This window comes from Pipistrellus hanaki (genome assembly GCF_964339955.1).
Source record: "Pipistrellus hanaki genome assembly, chromosome: 3".
NCBI lineage: Eukaryota > Metazoa > Chordata > Mammalia > Chiroptera > Vespertilionidae > Pipistrellus > Pipistrellus hanaki.
Window position 1 is genome coordinate 20,454,379 of NC_140505.1, and position 25,135 is coordinate 20,479,513.

The following is a 25,135-nucleotide window of genomic DNA, read 5'->3' on the forward strand; positions in this document are numbered from 1 at the left end:
AACCATCTTGGAAAACAGCTTAGAAACCTAGTTTAAATGCAAATACAATTCTGCAAACCATAGAAATGCAACTGTGCCATACATTCTGTGTATCCCCTAAATTAACTAGGCAAAGGCTTAGGAATTCTCTGTAGGTAGTTAACACCAGTTGAGATAATGATATAACTAGTTTCTGAAGGAAAATGAAATCTTTTTTCTGACTTTCAACTACAGGCATACCTCAGAGATATTGTGGGTTCAGTTCCAGACCATCGCAACAAAGTGAGTCGAAATCTTTTGGCTGGTGGAGGGTCTTGCCTTCAATTTGGAAGAAATGCAACATATGTGAAGTGCAAAAAAAGAAATGAAGCACAATAAAACGAGGTATGCCTGTACTGAAGTTATTTTTATAAGAAGCAAAATGGTCATTTAAAACGACAAAATACACTTATCCATAGCTGGTAACCACATTTAAGCCAAGGTCAAAGCTTTAGTACACTCATCCTGCCCTGGATGGTTTGGCTCAGTGGGCAGAGTCAGTCCTTGGACTGAAGGGTCCCAGGTTTGATTCCACTCAATGACATGCACCTTAGTTGCAGAATTGATCCCAGTCAGGGTGCAGTGTGAGAGGCAACCAATGGATTTGTCTCTCTCACATCGATATTTCTCTCACTCTTTCCTCCTCCCTTCCATTCTCTCCAAAAATTAATGTAAAAATATATTCCAGTGAGGATTACAAAAACAAAAACAAAAACAAACCTAAAACAAAACAAAAAACACTCATCCCTATATTAAGGTCCCAACATTAATTTTACAGCCTAATTATATGTGCTTGCCTAAGGAGGAAACTGGGCTTTTTCCAGATATAAACAATGATAAAATTACACATTACCTTTCACTTATAAGAAAGTGAAGAGAAAAAGTCCATTGCAGAACTTAAATCTTACAATGAAAAGACTACATGAAAATAAAATGTTCAGTAGCTGAGAAGGGAAAAAACCAGCTCAATTAAAAATAAAAGTATAGACTGACCGGTGTTGCTCAGTGGTTGAGCACTGATCTGCAAACCAAAGGGTCTCAGGTTCAATTCCTAGTTAAGGGCACATATATACCCGTGTTGTAGGTTCTACCCCGACATGGTTGGGGTAATTGCAGGAGGCAACCCTTCGATGTGTCTCTCTCATTTTAATATTTATCTCTGTCTCTCTCCCCCTCTCCTCCTTTCTTCCCATCCAAAATCAATGGAAAAAATATCCTCAGATGAGATTTAAAAAAAAAAAGAAGAAAAAAAAAGTTCTGGCTAGTTGAGAAAGAAATGGCCTGAGGATTAAAGGATCTTGGGTTAGATTCCTGGTCAAGGGAGAGTATTTCAGTTGCAGGCTCAATCACTGTTGAGAGCAGAAGACAACCAATGCATGTGACTCTCTCACATTGATGTTTCTCTCCCCCCCTTTCACACTCTGTCTAAAAACCAATCAGAAGAAATATCCTTGATTGAGGATTTAAAAATAATATTTTAAAAATATTATTAATTTTATTTAAAAATAAATTTTATTTTAAAATAAAATTAAAAAGTATATTTAAGAGCAGTCTAATATTATATGAAGAATTTACTTTCTCTTATTAGGAGAATTTAGATGTTTAAATAAAGACCCTCCTACTCTATGTATCATATTTAAATTCAGATAATGTAAACAGTTTAATGTAAAGAAAGACAATAAAACTGATTATGGAGGGCTGAGGCCAAAAGAGTATTTTAATATTCAAAGAAGAAAACAAATATTTTCAATTATGGCTAATTAATGTAAAATCTAAGTCCATTTATTCATCCCTTCAACATAATTTCATTTTTTTTACACAGTATTTTGAAATATGTAGTGGGTAGTTAGGCATGAGCAGAGCAAGGATGATAGACCAGGTACGGTAGGTCACCAGGTTGGAAAGCCCCAGGTACCTAGCAATGGGCAAAAGTGGGAAAAACCATTATTGTAGAGTAGGACCTTGCCCCCAGAGTAACCTCTCCTCTTCCAGCAAGCATATCACTGTATGAGGTTTAGACCTTCTGACCTTCATAGCACTTGTCGTGCAGTTTGCCATCCGCGTCCCCCCCCCCCCCCCCCCCACGATGCTGGTCATAGGGTAGACTTCTTTAGAGAAGGAACTAGGGGGCCATAGGATAGCCTCACATGATTCCCATACAAGCCCTTGTGCGACCACTCCCTTAAGCATTAAACCCTCAGGACAATGAGGTTCTAATCTGCATCAAATGTTATTGGAGGCAGAGCTGAACACAGAGTCAGAGTTTTGGTTAAACTAGAGATGACATTTAGGCCTCAGTTGTGTTTCAGCTCCAGGCAGGCCCAGAAAAGCAGCAAAACCAGATTAAGCTATGCTATCTGACATCATGAACAGATGCAAGGACTAATGACCCGGGCCCTTGCGCTGAAAATCAGTGAAGACTGACCCGGAAAGGATACACCTGGAAAGCTGATAAATAGTCTATCGAGATCCTCAACTTTAGAGAGCAGATAAAAACCCAGCACCAGCCAGCACCTTTCCTCCACTTTCCTTCCCCCTGGCACCTGCTCTCCACCTTTCTTTTTGCTAAGTTCCAAGAGCTCTTCTTTTGCCTCTGTAACTCATTTCCTGAGCCCTCGAAGCCCACCTGACTCACCTCTACCTCTGTGACTTTCTAAATGAAGTTTCTCTTATAATTTGAGTTTCTTGGCTCTGAATTCTTTCTTTGCTGAACTCAAATATTGGGATTTGCTGAATCCGAGGTCTGGTAACATTCTGGTTCTATTTTGTCCCTAAGACTTCCCCCTAACCCTCTGAAAATGAAGGTCCCATGAAGCTCTTTCTCTAGGGAGAATAGTCTGGGCCACTCCATTCCCCTTCTTTTTCCCCCCACAGGCATGTGTCACCTAACTTCTAAGGGACCCCATGGGATTTGTAACTAGGAGAGCAATGGGCAGCAGCAGCTCAGGCTAAACCTATGAACCTGTCTTCAAGGCCCCCTTTTCTCTACGAGGCTCTCATTGCTTCCTCTATGCCCTTCCTTGTTTCACTGCACTAAGTACTTTTTGCTGCATTCAAATTCTTGCTTCTTCTCTACACTTTGTCTCTTGATTGAAATTTTTCCTTCAAGAAGAACTGAATTCTTGCCATCTTGCTGTTAACACTATTATTTAAATTCCTGTAGGAAAAATAACTGTTACTATAAGCTCTCTTGCCCCTAAATGATTCTTTCCTATTAAAATAATTGCATTTATAGTTTGATTTTTAAAAATAAAATTAGATTTTGATAACTAAAAGTTTCTTAGGAATATAGCTACCATGTTATAGTAGAGCAGAACTATGACCTCAAACTGAATCAATATACTCTTCATTCATACCCACCTGCAGAACCAGATGTTGCTTCAGGAGATGATATATTCTGAGTTGCCTTTTCATTTTTCTGGTTTGGTGTAGAAATTATAAGTCTGTCTTGTCCCCTGACACTTATTTCCGCCTTGTTACCAATTCCCTTCAAAATAAGGCAAATAAAAATAGGTATTGGGGACATATGTAATACTTTCAACAACAAAGATTTTAAAAAATAGTTATCATTGGTTTATAGAAATAGCTCAAGATTATACTTTGCTTGAATTTTATATGGCCTTGATTGCAGCTAATTATCTGAGTCAGTATCAGATCCATTTTATTAAAAGTCATCAGGTTGTACTCCAAAATGTACAATGAGATAATAATGTAGAAAAAAATCTATACATCTAAGTCCAGATGATAAATATCACTAAAAAATGAATGTGTATCGCCGAAACTGGTTTGGCTCAATGGATAGAGCGTCAGCTTGGGGACTGAAGGGTCCTGGGTTCAATTCTGGGCAAGGGCATGTACCTTGGTTGTGGGCATATCCCCAGTAGGGGGTGTGCAAGAGGCAGCTGATCGATGACTCTCATCGATGTTTCTAACTCTCTATCTCTCTCCCTTCCTCTCTGTACAAAATCAATAAAATATTTTTTTAAAAAAATCAATACATTAAAAAAAATGAATGTGTATCACATAATTTTCTGTAAAAAACAAAGTATTTTCTGGTCTGAACAGTCTCTCCCTTTATTCAAGTCACAGTAAGAGAACTCTAGGCATCTTAATTTGGCAAAGTACTCTACTACACAGCTGAAACTTTCAACACATCTTGAAAGACAACATCTATAGATACAGAAACATACCATTCATGGTGACCAAAATGTGCAACTAATAAGCAATTTGGAACTGGCAGGTTTAGGTATTTTTAGTTCACTGAAATAAAGGAGTGATTTATAAATATGTATATATTTTTTATAAGTTTTCATTTATAAAAGATCAGTTTTATCTCAAATTTCATTTACACAGCACTCTTTGGAGGGGGTTACAAAAATTTGAACTAAAAGATAAAAAACTAGCTCCATTAATGGAGTCAATCTGCATTCAAAAAAGACAGAGTACTCATTTGCCATTCAAAGCTATCAGCAGAACCAAGTGGGAACTGAACTGTAACTTAAGTTTTTTCAAGCAGTTTAGCCTTAATGAAATCAGTTGCACCTAAAGGCAGAAAACAAGCAGAGGACCTTACACTTTCCTGTTGAAAAGCGTATCAATAATAAAGCATATCTATATTTAATTATTTTAATGTCCATATAACAATTTTAGAAAATAGAGAATTCTTTAAAAATATATACCCATGCCTAACCGGTTTCGCTCACTGGATAGAGCATCAGCCTGCAGACTGAAAGGTCCCAGGTTCGATTCCAGTCAAAGGCATGTACCATGATTGTGGGCACATCCCCAGTAGGAGGTGTGCAGGAGGCAGCTGATCGATGTTTCTCTCTCATTGATGTTTCTACCTCTCTATCCCTCTCCCTTCCTGTCTGTAAAAAATCAATAAAATATGTTTAAAACACGCACACACACACACACACTTATGAGGTGCCACTAACTCAAATTCACAAGCCCACGATTGGTACTGATGGGAGGTAGTGAAAAGGTCTATGGAATACATATTATAAATCTTATGAGTTTTGAAGTAGTAAAACTAAAGTATAAGTGCACTAAATGGAGGCCTAGAACTGGCTGTCAGAGACATTCAGTTCCAAGAAGATATTTTCAACCCATACCCAAGCTATCACTACAGTTAAAGAACTAACGTAAGTTCTGGTATTTCTCTAAAATATATTAGCTATCTCAAGTCAACATGAGCTTAACAAAATTGCTGGTGCAACCAAACAGATTGCTTGCATCTAGCACCCAGCACCTTTCTCTATGTTCTCCTTCCCCAGGCACCTGCTCTCCACCTTTCTTTTTGCTAAGTTCTAAGGCCCTGCTTTTGCCTCTGTAACTCATCTCCTGGCCCTCGAAGCCCACCTGACTCACCTCTACCTCTGTGACTTTCCAAATGAAGTTTCTCTTATAATTTGAGTTTCTTAGCTCTGAATTCTTTCTTTGCTGAACTCAAGTATTGAGATTTGCTGAACCAATTGATCAGTGGGTACAATTATTACAAAGATTAATTCAAAGAAATGATAAAATGATTTAATAAGAAGTACACTTTTCAACTAAGAAAAATTAACTATACAAACAAAGAAAAGGCAAATTGCCCACTTTCTCCCCACAACTTTAGGGAGCTAGGCTAAATTTTGGTTAGCACAGCTAAAGATTAATCAAGTTCAGATAGGGATATTACAAGAGATGGGGGCGAAGGAGGGAAAATCATAGTCTTTTTTTTTTTGCCCCATCTGCAACAGAGTGAACTGGCTGTACATTTCAAATGCAGTGAATATTTAAATTATGATCTGGTGGTGTGTCTTTTTTAAATGCCAAGGTAAACTACTTATTAAATACCATTTCGGAGGGGGGGGGGGAATCGCACAACGATATGAAAAAAGGAGGTACCTTCGTTGAATAAACAAACTGATCGATAAATTTCCCATCTCCTGTAGCATTCTGAAGAGCAAACACTTGTTCAATTTTCACAACTGGAGACATGTTGCACTTCTGCAAATCCAAGCTCCCTTTGTGCATTGTAATAGAAGCTGGTAATGATTTCCTGGCTGCTGCTGTTTTCCAGGCTATTTTAACAGGAGGTGGTTCTTCCTCTTCCACACTCGTGTGCCGCCTCTGGCTAAGTCTCCGTGTCTCAGTACTTGATGGTGAGGAGGCCACCTCACCTGTATTGGTCTGTTCTTGCTGAGTATTCAGCACTGATCTTGGTCTCCGGGGTTTTTTAACTTCCGCTTTGGAGGCAACATTCTTTTTCGCTTGGGATAAAGCCTCCTCAGGCTGTTTATCAATATAGATAAAGGTATACTGTTCTATTCTTTCCTCTCGGGTCATTTTCAATGCTTTCTCTGCATGGGCAATGCCAATATCCCATTGAGCACGTTCTCTCTGTGGTCGGGGTTTCCGAATCTTTAAAGAGAGATATAGGCATTATCAGACACATTTCAAGCTAATAAGTGCATTTAAACCACAAGGTATTTCCCATGTGAGCCTGTCATCTTTCTAGGTACACATAAATATCTTCAGGTTCTTCAGTTAAATCAATGAAATGTTCTTAGTCTATAACTTGGATAAATTGGTATTACTATTGGATGTCGTGCATGTCTATTCCCTTTTATATATCCCCCTTTGCTGACCACTTTTCATAAAAAGTTAGCAGTAATGCCCCAGTGTGGCTCATGGTTGAGCACTGACCTATGAACTAAGAGGTCACTGATCTATAAACAATCAAGGCACATGCTCAGGTTGCAGGTTCAATCCCGAGTAGGGGACATGCAAGAGGCAACCATTAATGATTCCCTCTCATTTACTCTCTGAAACCAATTATATATATACTAGTGGCCTGGTGCACAGATTCGTGCACATGGAAAGGAAATTATTTAGAAAGTGGCCAGCAGGGTGGGACTAGGCGAGATGGGCTGGACACGCCCTGAAACCAATGCGCCATGGTCTGGCCACAACTGAGCCAGTGCTGTGACTGGAAAGGCATCTGTGGAGTGGGTTGGGTTCCTCAGTCTGGCCTACAGGGTTTGGGCCAAAATCGTTCTCCAACACCCCCCACGGGGTCCCTGGTTGCAAGAGGGCAGTTCTCGGGAGACATACCCTGAAATCGGGCTACCTTCTCTGGTTCCAGGGTGCATAACCTGAGAATCACTGCTGCCAAGGCACCTCAGCCCAGCAGTTCCTGCATTGAGCATCTGTCCTGTTTGTCACTGCATGTCATAGCTACTGGTCGATGGTTGGACAGCAGCTTAGCCTTTTATATCCTAATATATAAAAAGCCAGGTGCCACCATAACCTAAACAATTGAGCTGAGGGAGCGGGCAGCAGCAGGAGGGAGCTGTGGGCCCTGCTGGCTAGGGCACAGCGTAACTCTGGGTCTCACTAGATCAGGGGCATGGACGGCCTTCAAACCAGACCCTCACAGGAGGGGCAAGGGAGTCCCATTCCTTGCAGAATCAGCCATTGGACGGCTTTCTGTCAGCAGCCTGTCAACCAGGAATCCCATTGCCCTGCACCCTGGGCCCTGGAAGGAGGGAGGAGGGCGCCCCATTCCTTGTGGAACTGGTAGCTGGTCAGCTTGCTATCAGTCAGGAATCCCAGACCCTCCCTGGGGAGGACACATGGGGGAGACTGGGCTGGCAGGGGAGGGCAGTTGGGGGCAATCAGGCTAGAAGGGGAGCAGTCAGGGGGCAATCAGGCTGACAGGCAGAAGTAGTTAGGGGTAATCAGGCAGGCGAGTGGTAAGGAGCCAGCAGTCCTAGACTGTGAGAGGAATGTCCCTGCCACAGGGGTCAGGTCTAAACTGGCAGTCAGACATCCAAGGGATCCCAGATTGGAAAGGTTGCAGGCTGGGTTGAGAAGACCCCTCTCCTCCCCCAGCACACGAATTTCGTGCACCGGGCCTCTAGTGTGTGTGTGTGTGTGTGTGTGTGTGTGTGTGTGTGTGTGCGCGCGCGCGCGCCCGTGCGCGTGCGCGTGTGTGTATTAAAAGAATGATACTTCTACAGTTTCAGGGTCTACAAAGATCACAACAAAGCTAACCGGCACTTGAAGAGCCAGCATTTGAAGCTGTGCTGCTAGTCTGTAACATAAGGCACACAGGGGCAGAATGGAGAAAGGAGAGAGCACTGAGGAACAAATGTAAGTTGATAAGACATAGTAAAGCAGAAATGTATGAGAGAAAAAGTAAACCTGAATCAGAGTTTTCATAGGTATCTATGTCTGGGGTTGATTTAAAAAAAAAAAATCTTTGGATTGTTAAGACAGATAAGAAAACTAAACAGTCATGTGAGATGACTATAGCAATTAAGAATTATCCAGGGAGTTAATTTCTGACTGAGGTAGCCAGAAATTAGCTAATAAAACCATGAAATGTTATAGTGTACATCAAACACTGATGTATAAATCTGTAAAATGTTAAGTGGGATAAAATTAATCAAAATCCTCTGTGATCAATTTTAGCTTTTAAAGTGTAAAAATATGACAAATTTCTGAATCACAAGAGACCCACACTAAAATTAATTAGTTGAGTTTAAAAATCTTAACCAGCCCACCCAATATGGCTCAGCAGGTAAGCATCAACCCAGGAACCAAGAAGTCAGTGGTTCGATTCCTGATGAGGGCACATGCCCCGGTTGCAAGCTTGATCCTCAGTGTGTGTGTGTGTGTGTGTGTGTGTGGGGGGGGGGGGGGGGGGGGGGAATATGCAGAAGGCAGTCGACTGATGTTGTTTCTATCATTGTTATTTCTATTTCTCTATCCCTCTCCTTTCCTCTCTCTCTAAAAATCAATGAAAAATATTTAAAAACATATTTAAATATCTCAACCAGACAGAGCATCACGAGTTTTTAATCAAAATTCTAAAATATTCACCATCACATCAAACATATTTCTTGGTTCATCACCTGTGTGACCTGAGTTGAACCAGTTAAGCTTTCTGTCTCAATTTCTTCATCTCTAGAAACAAGAATAATAGTATCTACCTCATTTAAATTTTATGAAGATTAAATACAAGCATTGCCTCTCTCACAATAGATACTAAATATTTTTTAAACTTTATGTTCATAAAAATTTTGCTAAATAAGAAGAACAAGTATGGAAAGATGTTAAAATAAGAAAAATAACAAAAAACCTTTGCAAAATCCATATTTCACTAGCATCTACTAGACTTACATAGGTATATTAATTCAATTCAAAATAGAATCCAACATTATACTGAGCAGACAGATAAAGTTTTTAATAGTACTGTAACACTATACATATGACTTACAAAATTACTGACATAGTAAGTTATTAAATTGGAATACAAGGAATTAAAAAAATAAGTCATTCTAGTAATTATCTGAATTAAGTATTAAAAGTTCTACTAAATTATGAAGTCCTTTAAAAACTATATTTGATTGATAATGTTAACATGTTGTCAATTACCTTTTGTTTCTCAGAGTGATTGCTGGCTTGTTTGGTTGCCTCAGCCAGTAATTCTTCATATTGTTTATGACCTTTATACTCTCGTACCCGTTTTTCATGAACCCATGCCCTCTCTGGTTGGTTGCTAAAAAACTGGACGTGATATTCCCGGGCACCTGAAAGTAAAAATCCTTATTAACCATTTCAGAACATAAGCATGAACATATACTTTGCAAAAAACATGAACCTAAGCTGGTTCCCTAGTATTATTCCCATTAAAAGTTGTAGTTTTCCAATAGGAAATGTTGACTTGACATGACAACTTAGCATACTTCCAAGGGCAGTAGTTAAAACACATTTCAGTTCCTCAAACATCTTTCTGTAAAACTACCACACACATTTCAAGCACAACCTTTTCTCTTCTGTACATGCTAGAGGCCTGGTGCACGAAGTTCGTGCATGGGTAGGGTCCCTAGGTCTGGCCGGTGATCAGGGCCAATCTGTAGGGCGACCAGCAGGGCAATCAGGAAACCCCCGCTGGCACTCACCTTAGCTAGCCTTGTGCCTCCTGCTCGCCAGCTCTGCCCTGCTGCTGGTCACCTCCCTCTGTGGGTCAACTGGCAGGGTGATGGGGGGAGGGCCCCCTCACCCCCACTGGCACCCGCTTTGGCTGGCCTGGGGCCTGCCGGCTGGGGGCAGCTCCTATATTGAGCGTCTGCCCTCTGGTAGTCAGTGCACATCATAGCGATTGGTCACTCTGCCATTTTATCAATTTGCATATTAGGCTTTTATTACACAGGAGGATTTGTGCTATTGGAGGCAACAAAGAAGGCCCACTTTGGACCCTGGCAAGCATACATGCAGAGGGAGCCGGATGCCAGCATGGAGACTGCCCACCAACTCTCGGATGGAACACTGACACCAGAATTCTAGGTATCTAGTGGTGGCTAAGTAGGAGGGGGCCTCATGTTTACAAACAAGCCAGCTGTACGGAAAATGCCTTCACATGGACGCAGCTCATGTTTGAGGACAATTTATCTTGTCTATAACCTAGGTCAGTGATTTTCAACCCATGTGTCACAAAATTTTTTAAAGCGTGTAACTAGTCTTCCTTTAGATCATCAAATAAAAAATGACAAAAGTCCACACACACACACACACACACACACAAGTTGTAGTTTTGGGTTGCCCAAAGATGTAACCCAATAGTGACCAGTAGTTATTACAAAACTCACCCCAAATGATTTAAATTAGTATACTCACCCCAAATGATTTAAATTAGTATATCAAGGTTTAAAAGAAAGAAAACCATAAATTCTACTAATTATCAGATTTATTTTGGTTGCACAATTTATTTTTATTTGCCTCAAAACTTTTTACAAACAAATCTGAGTTAAATAAATAAATTTTCCTCCAAAAAATGTATAACATCTTTTCCTAGACTTCTAAAGCTAAGTGCTGGTCAAATTGCTTTTCTAGCTGTGTGGTATACAGACCTGGGGATAAAATAGTAGAGGCTACTGAGACTCTTCCAGGGATCCTGTGAAGTCAAACTATCTTCATAAAATACTAAGATGTTACTTATCTTTTTACTATTCTAACATTTGCATCTATATTGCAAAAGCAATGGCAGATAAGAGTGCTGGCATCTTAGCACAAATAGAGGCAATGAGTGACACCAAACTAGTATCATATTCTTCACAGCCATGTATTGGCAGTTATAAAAACAAAGCTTCTTGGAGTCCTCAAATTTTAAGAATAAAAGGGCCTCTGGGATCAAAACATTTGAGAATAGTTGCTGCAGAGTAGTGCTACTCCAAAAGTGTAATTCCTAGAATAAGCCAGTCTGTGACAAAAAAAGCACGAAAGTTAAAAGTGGGCATTTAGAACCTATGATAATTTGACATTGCTGTGGCACATAATTAGGGATCTTATACTCTGTATTTTTTGGAGGGGGAGGCCTGTCATTTCTCTAATAGTTGATTTTATTGTATTTGCTAGAAATATTGGTCCATGGTAGACTAGAAATGAAAAACAACAACAACAAAAACTAGTCCTTTACCAAATATAGTTGAAAAACACTATTCTAGAGAAAGTCTCAGGTCAACTGAGAAACAGGTACTGATCTTTTTGGGGAATCCAAGAATTTCAAATAGAGAGAAAGACAACAAGCAGATCCTGACTAGAAAAATATAGGTATTATGCCTAAATTAAACTAAGTTATCTGAAATCTATTACATCTTAGATTTGAAAAATTTTAATTTTATTAGACAATAAGCAGGAGATTATATAAGGAATTTTGAAACCAAATTAAAATTTAGCCTCTAAGAGAAAATATACACACAATTCAGATTTCTGTATCTTTTAATTTGAGAAAGAAGAGTGACGCACAGATTCTATTATAATTAATCAAAGGTTTATCAAAAGTCCAAAGGTATTGATGGACAAAAACAGAAATATAACCTAAACTAGTAGATGAGTTTGAAGGATAGGGTGATGAGTAGCAGGGCTGAAAGATCACAGGATATAATCTGTTCCCAAGATTCAGAGTTATTTATTCAAAAGCAAACAGACAACCCCAAATGACTTGATAGTTAAAAACTAAAACTAATATATAACCCAAACTAATTTTACTCTTTATTTTCAACTTTTCCACTAATTAAATAATTTACTATGGATGAAACTATATGCCTCTTTGTTAGCACTTTTCTTCCTGGTGGCTAGAAAATCATAAAATAAAAATGTAAAACCAAAAGACCTGAAAGACTAAGAAATAAGCACATCTCTTTCTTTCTTTCTTTTTAAAAAAATATATATTTTATTGGTTTTTTTACAGACAGGAAGGGAGAAGGATAGAGAGCAGGAAACATCAATGAGAGGAATATCGACCAGCTGCCTCCTGAACACCCCCTACTGGGGATGTGCCTGCAACCAATGTACATGCCCTTGACCGGAATTGAACCTGGGACCTCTCTGTCCGCAGGCCGGTGCTCTATCCACTGAGCTAAACTGGCTTTGGCAGCACATCTCTTTCTGAATAATGGACTAAATTTCCAATAGAAAAATGTTGAGGAAATGTTTTTATATAAGAAAAATAATATAAAGGTAAAACCATCTAGTTTTAAACTTAAAATATATGTTATGATCAAAAGTTATAATGGGTATAATGTGATGCCATTTAAAACTCAATAAAAATGTATTTTAATACCTATTAATTAAACTTACACTATGCATAGAGGAAAAAAAATTACTTTCAAACTCTTAAAAGTACTTATATCAATATATCTGAAGGACAAACTATGGACACCTCTCACTTCTGACCATATATATTTTTGTATTGTTATAAACAGAAAAAGCATTTCATTTTCAACTTTTAAATTTAAAACGAGACCTGAACAATGAAATACAACTTAAAATAGACATGTGATCCAAAGATATTTTAAAATTAACTTTTATTATTATTAAAATATATTTTTATTGATTTCAGAGAGGAAGGGAAAAGGAGAGATAGATGAGAGAGATAATGATGAGAGGGAATCACTGATCAGCCCACTCCTGCATGCCCCCCACTGGGGATTGAGTCCACAACCTGGGCATGCACTCTTGACCAGAATCGAACCTGGGACCCTTCAGTCTGCAGGCCGACACTCTACCCACTGAGCCAAACCAGCTAGGGTCAAACATCTTTCAACATGCTCTTGCAAAAAATTTTAAGGGTGAAAACCTTTGAGAATACACTTCCAATGCTAAGAATTTAATAATAATATGGAAACCAATGATTATCATGTAAAATCAAGGCAAATTTTAAAGTAGTTTAGATAATAAGCAACACAAAATGCTCACAGGCATCATGTGTGCTATGTAACAAAATTAAATTTTATGCTGTTCTTTTTGATTTTCACAAAAACTGTCAGATAACTACTTCATTTAAAACTGTACAGCACATGCTGGGACCGGTTTGGCTCAGTGGATAGAGCGACGGCCTGCGGACTGAAAGGTTCCGGGTTAGATTCTGGGCAAGGGCATGTACCTTGGTTGCGGCCACATCTCCAGTAGGGGGTGTGCAAGAGGCAGCTGATCGATGATTCTCTCTCATCGATGTTTCTAACTCTCTATCCCTCTCTCTTCCTCTCTGTGAAAAATCAATAAAGTATATTAAAAAAAACAACAAAAAACTGTACAGCACAGCCATACAATAGAATGTTATCTATAATAATAAAAGCATAATATGCTAATTAAACCAGACAGCCAAATGATCTTCTGGATGTCATCAGGAGTGATCATGCAGACAGACATCCTGGTTAGGAGATAGCAGTCCTGGATTGTGAGAGGGATGTCCAACTACATTTCCTGAGGGGTCCAGGATTGCAAGAGAGTGCAGGATGGGCTGAGGGTCCCCCTATATCCCCAGGGTATGAATTTCATGCACAAGGCCTCTAGTTTGGCAATAAAAAAAAATGAAGTACTAAAACACACCACAATATAGATAAGCCTCTAAAACATTATGCCAAGTGAAAGTACCCAGACACAAAAGGTCAAATAGTGTATGGTTCCATTTACCTGAAATGTCCAAAAAAGGCAAATCTGTAGCAGTAGAAAGTAATTAGTGGCTGCTTAGGGGACAAGGGAAGGAATCAGTAGTAACTATTTAGGGATACTGAATTTCTTTTTGGTTGATTAAAATGTTCTAAAATTAAATAGTTGTAGTGGCCACACAACTCTATAATTGTACTCAAATCATTGAATTGCACACTTTAAAAGGGGGAATCTTATAGTATGTAACTCATTTCTCAAGAAAGCTTATTATTTTTAAAACTACTGAAGAAAAAGAGAAATTTTGAAATATAATCAGAATAGATATTTTTTAAAACCTAAATTTCTGAGATTTCTGATTGTCACAAATAATACAAACAAAATCTTTTATTTCAACAGGAGACTGCTCAGGGGGTACCAAACCAGATTAGATTAATTCGTAAAACTAAATTTAAATATATCCTTTGAAATACAGATGAAGCTTAAATTGACATTTTATTTGCATCCTATAAAAAGGTGAAATTAGCAGGTTCTCATACAGTAATTAAATGTGAAGGTCTTTAAATAATCTCAAAAGGATGCTTTTCTAAGGGGAGAGAACTGAAGAATCACAAATCTCACATCATATAATATCTTAGCATCCTCTGGAGGCAAATATATAGACAGGCAGTTTTATTTAAGAAGGCTTGGCCCTCTTGGAAAATAATTGCTCCTTTAATCTCCCTCATAGAGTCAGTTATAGATTATTAAACCTGTAGAGATAACTAGTCCAACACCCTTTTTATATAAATGATGGTACTAGAGTAGAGGGTATACAATGAGGTTTGAGACTCTATTTACTTATCTGAAACATAAGAACAGCAATGCTTTGTACTTTATAATGCTGCTGCTAAGTGGACTGCATAAGAAAATATACAAGAGAACTGTGTAACACAGTGCCTTACACAGAAGTAGATGTTCAACAATTTTTTTTTTTTTTAATATATTTTATTGATTTTTTTTTTACCCCCTCAACAATTTTTTTCTTGCTCCTGCCCTACTGATGCTTTCAGTTATCCCAACCTTTTTTTTTTTTTTTTTTTTTTTAAATATATTTTTATTGATTTTATACAGAGAGGAAGGGAGAGAGATAGAGAGTTAGAAACATCAATGAGAGAGAGTCATCGATCAGCTGCCTCTTGCACACCCCCTACTGGGGATATGCCCGCAACCAAGGTACATGCCCTTGACCGGAATCGAACCCGGGACCCTTCAGTCCCCAAGCCGACGCTCTATCCATTGAGCCAAACCGGTCCCGGCAAGTTATCCCAACCTTTAATAGGCAGATTATAATGACAAGATGACTGCCTTTCTTATCAGGTCAGATTCCTGGATGTGCAGCACAAGAGTTATAGATATGACTGCTCCAGTCACTAATCTGACTTGCCAGACTTAAGATTCAGACATTTTTTCTCCTCAGAACAGTGAACAGGGCTCTGGCTACTAAGCAAGTCTATTCCAAATGCCATCAGTAACCTAATCTACATGTTCAGGTCAAATCCAGAAGCAGGAGTCAAGAAAAGTTAGAACACATATTTTCTTAATATTTAATACTAGAGGCCCCCTGCACAAAATCCATGCAAGGGACTCAGCCCCTGCCTTGGCCCCAGCAGCCACAGCTTCCTCCAGAAGGCCATCCGGCCTAATTAGCATATTGCACTTTTATTATTATAGATTCCTAAGGTAAAATTCTATGCTACATAATTAAATTCAAGCTATACTTCTATGTTATACTGAATTTATAAGAATAGCTCAGTAAATGTAGATTCAAAAATGGAATGGATGAAGAAAAATAATCCTGCAAAATTTATCAGGATGAAAAGCACTTATCTGGCTAAAAATGCTTATTAAAACTCACGTTAAGACATCTTATTAGTTATCCATATGCTTTCTTTTAGAATTCATATGAGAGGTCAGATTAAGGTCTTTAAAGAAAAAAAAGTGTGAAAGAAATTATAAAACAAATATTCCTTGTGTGAAAGAAATTATAAGAATTTCTTTCTTTGGAGGAGAATCCAAGATAGCTGCACAGGTAAACACCTAGCTGCAGCCGCACACAACGATTTCAATAAAATACAACTAAAATATAAAATGGACATTACCCAGAACTACAGGAAAGTCGACTGACTGGAAATTCTACGAGAAGCAAGGAGAAAACCAGAAGGAAGAGCGGAGGAGCTGTAAAAGCCTAAGGTACAGAGACACGCTGCGTGCAGAGAGGACAGAGCCGAAGAGGAAGGGCGGGGCGGCTGAGTGCCTGGCTGGCGTTCCCTAGCAGGAAGGAGATAAAACTCCGACTGTGCTGGGCCCCAGTTCCAACTGCTCTGAACCCCAGTTCTAGGCCAGACCACGGGGACCCAGGCTCATCCATAGGGAGCCGAGCTGTAAGGTGGGACCCAGGGGAGCGGCGAAAGGAGGTCCCGGATTGCGCGCAGAGAAGGGACGGTTGGCTGTGCCGCGGGATTGCCCTGGCGGGAAGGAGACAAAAGCTCCAGACTGCTCTGAATGCCACCTCCAACCCCACTTCCAACTGAACTGAACCCCAGTTCCGGGCTCATTGGGAGAGAGCTTAAGACTGTTTGGTTGCAGGCGAAAATTGAGGGCACCTTTCTCTCAGAGGTGCTTTCAGCAAGTACTGAAGGACCCTGAGACTCAGGAGCCGAGTAGGGCGGGGCTGACGGAAGCCAAGGCTGTAGGCTCCACCTTGAAACCCTGCCCCATCAGGGAAGCTGCGAAAATGCCCAGACATCGAAATAGATCACAAAGAAAGAAATGGAGGACAAAAAGCGACTGGATATAGAGTTCAAATCTACGCTTATAAGGTTTTTCAAGAATTTCCTAGAAAAGGTCAATAAAACCTATGAGGATATGAAAAGGGATCAACTAGAATTAATAAGGAATCAACAAGGAATGATAAGGGATCAACAAGAAATAAAGAATACATTGTCTGAAATAAAAAATATTATACAGAGTCCTAAAAACAGAATGGAAGATCGCAAGAATCAAGTCAAAGATTTGGAACATAAAGAGCCAGAACACACTCCTCCACAGAAGCTAGAAGGCAAGAGAATCCAGAAAATTGAAGATAATGTAAGAAACCTCTGGGACAACTTCAAGCGAACAAACATCAGAATTATGGGGGTCCCAGAAGATGAGAGAGAGCAAGATATCGAAAACATACTGAAAGAAATAGTGACAGAAAACTTCCCCCACCTGGTGAAAGAATTAGACTTACAAGTCCAGGAAGCGCACAGAACTCCAAACAAAAGGAATCCAAAGAGGACCACACCAAGACAAATCATAATTAAAAATCCAAGAGCAAAAGACAAAGAAAGAATATTAAAAGCAGCAGGAGCAAAGCAGGTAGTTACCTATAAAGGAGCACCTATACGACTGTCAGCTGATTTCTCAACAGAAATCATGCAGGCCAGACAGGAATGGCAAGAAATATTCAAGGTGATGAATAGTAAGAACCTACAGCCAAAGATAATCTACCCAGCAAAGCTATCATTCAGAATCGAGACCAGATAAAGAGCTTCACTAATAAAAAAAAAGAAGTTAAAGGAGTTCATCACCACCAAACCAGAATTATATGAATTGCTGAAGGGGGTTCTTTCGGGAGAGAAAGTAAATAAAGATAAAAATTATGAACAACAAATACGTAACTATCAACAAGTGAATCTAAAAACCAAGGAAATTAAAAAAAAAAATCTGATGAATAATATTAACGATTGAATATAATAGAATCAGAGGTATGGAAGGGGAGTGAACTGACGATTCTTGGGGAAAAGGGGAGAGGGGGATGTGGGAAGAGACTGAACATAAACTGTGCACCTATGGATGAGGACAATGGGGGGGGGGGGGAAGGGCAGAGGATGGGGTGGAAACCTGGTGGAGGAGGGGGGGGGGGAGGGAGGGAGAGGGAACATTTGTAATAATATGAACAATAAAAATTTATTTAAAAAAAATAAAAAATCCGTTCTTATGTTATACAAGCATTGTTATTCTATTTCCTGAACACATTAGATTTCAATACATATATTTATTAAAAATTATTAATGACTAAAAAAAAAAAATTTCTTTCTTCATATTTAATACTAGAGACCTGGTGCACAAAATTCATGAATGGGGGGGTCCCTCAGACCAGCCTGCACGCTCTAGCAACCTGGGACCACTGGTTTCTAATCACTTGCCTGCCTGACTGCCTCTAACCACTTGCCTGCCTGCCTCATTGCCCTAACTGTCTCTGCTTGCCTGTCTGATCACCCCTAACTACTCTGCCTGCCTGTCTGATCACCCCAACCACTCTGCCTGCCTGCCTAATCGCCCCTAACTGCTCGCCTGCCTACCTGATCACCCCTAACTGCCTCTACCTCAGCCCCGCAGTGGCAGCTTTGTCCAGAATGACGTCACGAAGGTCATTCAGCTGTCTGGTCTAATTAGCATATTACGCTTTTATTATTATAGATTCCTAAGGTAGAGCTTCTGTAACTGATATAGTCCTTTTAAGAGAAAACAAGGACTATATTAGTTATAAAGGCTCTGTCAGTTAAAATATCCGTAAGTATTTCACTGGTTAAAAACTGATGTAAATATGCATATTTTGATGTCAGATCATATCTCATTTGTGTATTCTCACATTCAAATACCACATTTAAGATTCACTTTTTTCTTTCCAACGTTTTACTTAATATCTATTTATACCCTTTCTTACCTCTTGTGTTTATTTTGGTATGAACCTCAAGCTGGGGATCGCTTGAAACCATACAAGGCCACCAAGGATAGGTTCCCACCTTTGACCAAACAAGATCGCCAACCTGGAACTTAACGCCAGTGGACACTTCTGTTGTTGGAACAGAAGATAATATTGGCTGAACCTATAGGAAAAGGTCATAAAACTTTATCAGCAGAGAAATTTTAAAGAAGAAACTACATACAAAGTGCATTTAACATGCTCTCCATGTAACTTTATCTTCAATTATACTTTTATCTGATACCTACTATTCATAACTAGCAAAAGGGGAAAAAAAGAAAAATAATAAGCCTAACTCCAAATATTAAAAATAGGATTGGTGATTTCTATTACCACATTATAAGGTATCTTGAGAATTCACATAATCTATTAAAAAGTGGTTAAAATTTTGAAAAGGAAAATAATTAACTGAAAATATCTTTCTTTTAAACTAGTTCTAAGATTTATTTCAGTTTAACTTCTAAAATAAAGAAGTATGGACTGTAATGTGTTAAATGTGTTGTAATCTAATAATTTTATTTTCACTTTATGCCATATTTGACTAGACAGTATTCAATAAAGTTACTCACCAAGGTTTCCTCTTTTAGTACCGGTTCTTCTCTTGGTTTTTCAGAAACAAGGTCAACCCTCTCATTTGGTCTCTACATGAAAAGGTATAGGGAAAAAGAATAAAATGATAAACCAAAGAATAGTGACATAAATAGAAAGAATCAAAGAAAACTAAATATAACAAAGAGAATAAAGGACACTTATTAACTGGATAATGTAAAGAGTAAAAATACAACTTATGCAGTACTTAATGCTATGTCATAACAGTCATTTTCTATTCTACACCATAGCTATACCTACCATTTTTTTATTACTTTAAAAACTGGATTTCTTAGTTTGTTTTGGTTTTATTTTTGTTTTTTAACCTATCCGAAAACAGGAAAATGAGCACTGTGAAATAGCTAAGATGTAACTTGGATTTTTTTCTGAAGAACAATTTGGCAAAATGTATGAAAAGCATTGAATTTTCAAACTCTGACCCAACAAATCCACTTCTAAAAATGTATATTGAAAAAACATATATATAAAGATATACACACTAGTGCTATTTATAAAAGTGAGCATTAGAAACAGTCTAGATGTTCAAAATGTAGAGTTTGTTAAATTAATTGTGGTATAACTAGACAGTAAAATAATATAAGTTTTAATATGACATGGGAAAATAAAAACATAATGCTACTTAAAAACAGCAAATTACAAAGCAGCTTGTATAGTATAATTCCAATCTTGGAAAAATAATATTTTTATGTGCACAGAAAAAAAGACTAGAAGGATACCACCACATGATGGAATAAGTGATTTTTTGTGTGTGTGCTTTTCTGTATTTGTAAAACTGTCTATAATAAACATCACATTGCTTTGCTAATAACATCTGTTATTTTAAAATTAATTTCTACAATCCTTGGGGAGGTAATTTAAAAGTACCAAAATTCAAAATATGTACACTCTTCAATCGCCTATATTTTAGAAACCTATTCTACAGAAATACAAAAAAATGAGAAAATCTAAGCAGAGAGATGGTAACTACTTAGGTGTATCAAGTTAGTAACCTACTTGTCTACCAACATCTTCCTACTTTTTATCTGATGCATTGTACACCAAATTGATAAGAACAGTTATCTTTGGGAAATAAGATTAGGAAAACAAGAGGAAAAGAGCTATACTTTTATATTATTTGCATTTTCTGTAAAAAAGCAAATTACTTTTGTAATATAAATTTAAAAAAAAATTTTTTCACATGTCAAAGAACAGAATTTAATTTAGATGGCTTAGAAAGAGGAATATATCCATCAAATAAGGCCTTACCTCCATTAAAAAATATAGCTAATTTTATTTTTTTATCCTCACCCAAGGATATAATTATTGATTTTTAGACAAAGAGAGAGAGAGAAAGAGAAAGACATCAATGTAAGAGAGAAATATTGACTAGTTATCTCTTGTATGTGCCCTGACTGGGGACTGGACCCACAACCTAGTTATGCACCCTGACAGGGAATCAAACCCACAACATTTTGGTGTATGGGACGATGCTCCAACCAACTGAGCCACCTGACCAGGGCAAAAAATATGGCTAATTTTAGAAGCTATTCAAAATTCTCATTCAATTAATTAAAGACATTTAAAACACTGTTGTGAAAACAAAATTTTATTAAATAAAGCTAAGTGTAAAAAAATTTTTTAATTGGTAGGAAATGATAAGCTAGACTAATATTATTTATATCCCCAATCCCAAGTATTAATTGTTCATTCAATAGTGCCCACAACTCTATAGGAATTGTTCTAGAAGTTTGGTATACAATAGTGAAACAGATTGTGATCCTTGACCTCATAGAACTCTACAGTTGTGTAGGAATGATATTAAACAAAAACTCAAGCAATATACTAATACAATGTAAATGTATGAAGAAAAATAATGGTATGAGGGTGTGTGGGGCAGTGTAAGGAGTGGATATGGGTGTGTATATCTTTAAGATACAAAGCTCAGGAAAGGCCTCAGAAAGTAAATTATAATATGAAAATCAAAGGAAGGGGAGTTAGTCTAGTAGAAAATGGGGGAAAGAAGTGGCATATGTGAGGTCCCTGAGGTTAAAAAACAAAGGTATAAATTTTAAGAAGGCCATTACAACTGACTTAACTGCCCCAAAGAGGAGAGAGGGTACAAGATGAAAGTAGAGAGGCAGGCTACATTACAAGGGCCTTGTAAGCCATGTTCAAATGTTTTATCATCAGTGTAGTGAAAAACCACTGAAGAGGATTAGGTAGAGAAATAACATACCAATTTGTTTTTAAAAAATCATGTTAGCAGTTATATGGAGAATATTTTGGAAGGGAGTAAGAGGAGAAGCAAAATGTTTAATAGGAGGTTAAGAAAAATAATGGAAATGGCCCATGTGAAAGAAGGTACTAGCTATTTGTTGAATGCACAAAATTAGCTCCATCAGATGCATCTGTGGTAGTACCATAAATATCTAATATAATAGGACACACTCAAGTAAGCAAGAAGATAAAAAAGATCTATGTTGGGAGAATTTTTTTTTTTGCCTGATCATAGTGTAATAATAAAGCAGTTTAGAAATACTGTTCATATTTGCATAGGCCAGTAGGTAGCTTCATTTCAGTCTACAGGTGTAGCTTACACCTTTACCTGAGTTTCTCATTTCCAAGCTATAGCAGGAAGACAGGGCCACTTGAGGAAGCAAAACTGTAGTCAAGGAAGTGAGTCATCCTCCCCACATTTAATTTTCATGGTGTTTGGGTGAAAGGAATCGCTATAACTCTTTTTGAGGGCAGATAGGTAAGAAGTAACTAATCTTTGCCAAACAAGAGAATCCTACTATCATAAGAACTGCTCTGAACCCCATTAGCTTTTTTCCCTTCCTGACAGAATTTCCTTCAAAACTTTTACGTTATTCAAATGTCTTATCTTTACTTGATTTTTTGTTTTGTTCCAGATCATTTGTGTTTCCTTCAGGCTGGCTTGAAATACTGTTAAAATTGCTTTTCTAGAATTGATTTTTTTTTTTTTTGGTACGCATTCACTTTAAAAGAAAACAAATGGCAAGGGAGTGAAAGAGACCCAAGATTTATTCCACCTTTGAAAAGCATATAACTAAAAGGACAAAGAAGTTAAATAAAGATACTGCAATGATAGAAAGGGAATACTCTGCACATACATTGGAGAATGTGTTAATGCATGAGGAAAATAGAACTATCTAGGAGTTATTTAGAGCTCTCTAATGAGCTCAAAAGAAAGGTAAAAGGAGCTGAAACCGGTTTAGCTCAGTGGATACAGTGTCGTCGGCCTGCGGACTGAAAGGTAACAGGTTCGATTCCGGTCCAGGGCATGTACCTTGGTCAAGGGCATGTACCTTGGTTACGGGCACATCCCCAGGGGATGTGCAAGAGGCAGCTGATCGATGATTCTCTCTCATTGATGTTTCTAACTCTCTATCCCTCTCTCTTCCTCTGTAAAAAATCAATAAAATATATTTTTTTAAAAAGAAAAAAAAAGGTAAAAGGATAAACCAAGAAATAGCACAGAACACAAAAGTAATTGAGAGGAGTTTTTAAGACAAAATGGTCAACAGAAATCAAACATATAATTCAAGCAAAAATAAGGAGTCAGAAAATGTCAACAAATAAAATCCACTTTCTTTATTCAAAGGATAGATAACCTTAAGAGAAATTAAAATCAAGTAAGGACAGAAAATATCTTTTTGATACTAAATTTGTCATATTTATAACTTTATGTCGTATTTATGACTTTATTACATAATTTTCCCATTTCAGTTGATTCTATATGGAAATATTTATATTTCAGGAAAGAATCTCAGGAATTTTCTTAAACAGGAAAAAAATGTTGAGAGCAGCTGAAACAAAATTACATTATCCTAAATATTCTTTAAAAATTTGATCTACTACTTTTATTCAAATCCAAGCAATTTATTAATATGAGTAATATGCATTAAATTTGGCTGGATTCGAAACGCATAATACAATAATTTTCAAAACATTAAGCAAAATCATATTTTCTTTAAAAAAACAAACAAACAAAAAGTCAATATTTTAAGGTTAAAATTTTTTTTTTAAATTTTTTAATTGATTTTTAGAGAGAAGAAGATAGAGGGAGAGAGAGAACCATCCGATGTGAGAAAAATCTATTGGCTGCCTCCTGTAGTCTTCCCACTGGGGATCCAGCTGCAACCCACTCATGTGCCTTGACCTAGAACTGAACCAACAACTTTTTGGTGCACAGGATGACGTCCAATCAACTGAGCCACACTGGCCAAGGCGAAAAGAAAAGTTAAAAGGCAAAATAGATTGCCTGTTTTAAAATTTTCTAAATAACTGCTTAAGTTCATAATCTTAAAATCTAAAAAATATGAACAAAAAGAACATTTTACATGTGAGCAGGTTCTAAGGATTTTTAAGACCTAATACTCTGAGATTAGCAACCCAAATATAACCCCTAACGTAGTGCTAATGGGACTGAATCAGCTATTTGACTTTTTATAAGTGAAAACGGCAAGCTAAAAGTTAATGAGACTAGCATTAGTGGATAAGCCAGAGGTGCTGGTGGAAGATCAATGTTTGAACAGGGCCTTCACTCACATGCCTGAGGCATTACACCTGCCAAGGAGGAAGAAACAAGAAACACTTCCAGATGTTTCCAATTTGGTGGGAGGAAAAACAGCTAAAGCAGCTTTAAAAAATATACAACTTCAATAGTGATCTGAGGTCTCCTGCTGCCTAGCTGTTTGGACATTTTTTTTTCCATTGTTGAGAAGATATACTTAGGTTGTTCTAAATAACAGCCATTCTTTAGAAGGCCAAACAGCTCAGAATTGGGAGGAAATACTTGTAGATCAAATACTAAGAAAAAAGAAAAAGTGAAATCTTAAAGTGAGATTTTGTTTGCTCAAAAAAGAACCTATGAATATATATCAGCTTGAGGAAAAACATACCAAACTTTTCATGCAGGCACACAGTTCTCATTATGCTTCCCTAAGGTACTGGGGGAAGGGAACTGTCCGGGGGAGTCAACACTCTTACTGGGACTTAGCTTTCACTCCTAAGCCCTTTATAATGCTAAACACCGAAGGTTTGGACCCCTAGTGAAACCAAGAGGCACAAAGGTATCAAAAACTAAAACAATTTTTAAAACTGTGTGAATGAAGCAAAAACAGATGTTCTAGTTAAGGAAATGCCATTAAAAAAGGTTACAAAATGTTAATTTGTGCACATCAGTAGCTATCATAGAGCTTAGCAAAAGCTTCATACCAACAAGCGAGAGCCTCGGGAGCTCTAGCTTTAAAGTTTTACTGTCAGAATAAAGTACAATTTTTATGGCACCCATTTTTTAAGCTTCTAACTGCCCTCCACATGTGATAAAATTTTAATTAATCAGAATTCAACTTAATTCACGTCTTTGAAAGAAAAGGTAGCAAGGAAGGGAGAAAGATAAAGGGAGAGGATGGGGGAGGGAGAAAAGAATGAGCAAGAGAGAAAAGAGGGAGGAAAAGAGAGGATAGTGAGAGAAATAAGAAAAAAACCCACACTTCCCCCCAAACACTCAACTTTCAGGCAATGGCCTTATTAATATTTAATGCAGTCAATGCCAGTTTCTACATCTACAAATTGACATTCCCTTACCTGAAGATATTATATGATCCTAAAAAATGAAATATTAATTTATGCTTCACATGGTTTACTAAAAAAGAAAATAACCATAACTCTTAAATTATATCTAACCTTTCTAATGCCGAGATATAATAGTTGACTGAAGTTTTAAGTGATATAAAGCACAGCAGATATCCAACAAAGACAGAATTGGTTTTA

At 37.6% G+C, this 25,135-nt stretch overlaps 1 protein-coding gene across 3 annotated transcripts in view; it reads right to left on the bottom strand.

Moving 5' to 3' along the window:
- NSD3 (nuclear receptor binding SET domain protein 3) overlaps positions 1-25,135 on the bottom strand; it is a 79,437-nt gene that overhangs the window by 48,476 nt on the left and 5,826 nt on the right. For all 3 annotated transcript variants that reach the window (XM_084879729.1, XM_084879728.1, XM_084879730.1), the window contains exons 2-6: positions 19,318-19,389; positions 18,710-18,872; positions 9,445-9,599; positions 5,908-6,423; positions 3,379-3,505 (exon numbers count right to left, since the gene is read on the bottom strand). In XM_084879729.1, the coding sequence (XP_084735855.1) occupies positions 3,379-3,505; positions 5,908-6,423; positions 9,445-9,599; positions 18,710-18,872; positions 19,318-19,389 (1,033 nt within the window). The remainder of the gene's footprint in view (positions 1-3,378; positions 3,506-5,907; positions 6,424-9,444; positions 9,600-18,709; positions 18,873-19,317; positions 19,390-25,135) is intronic.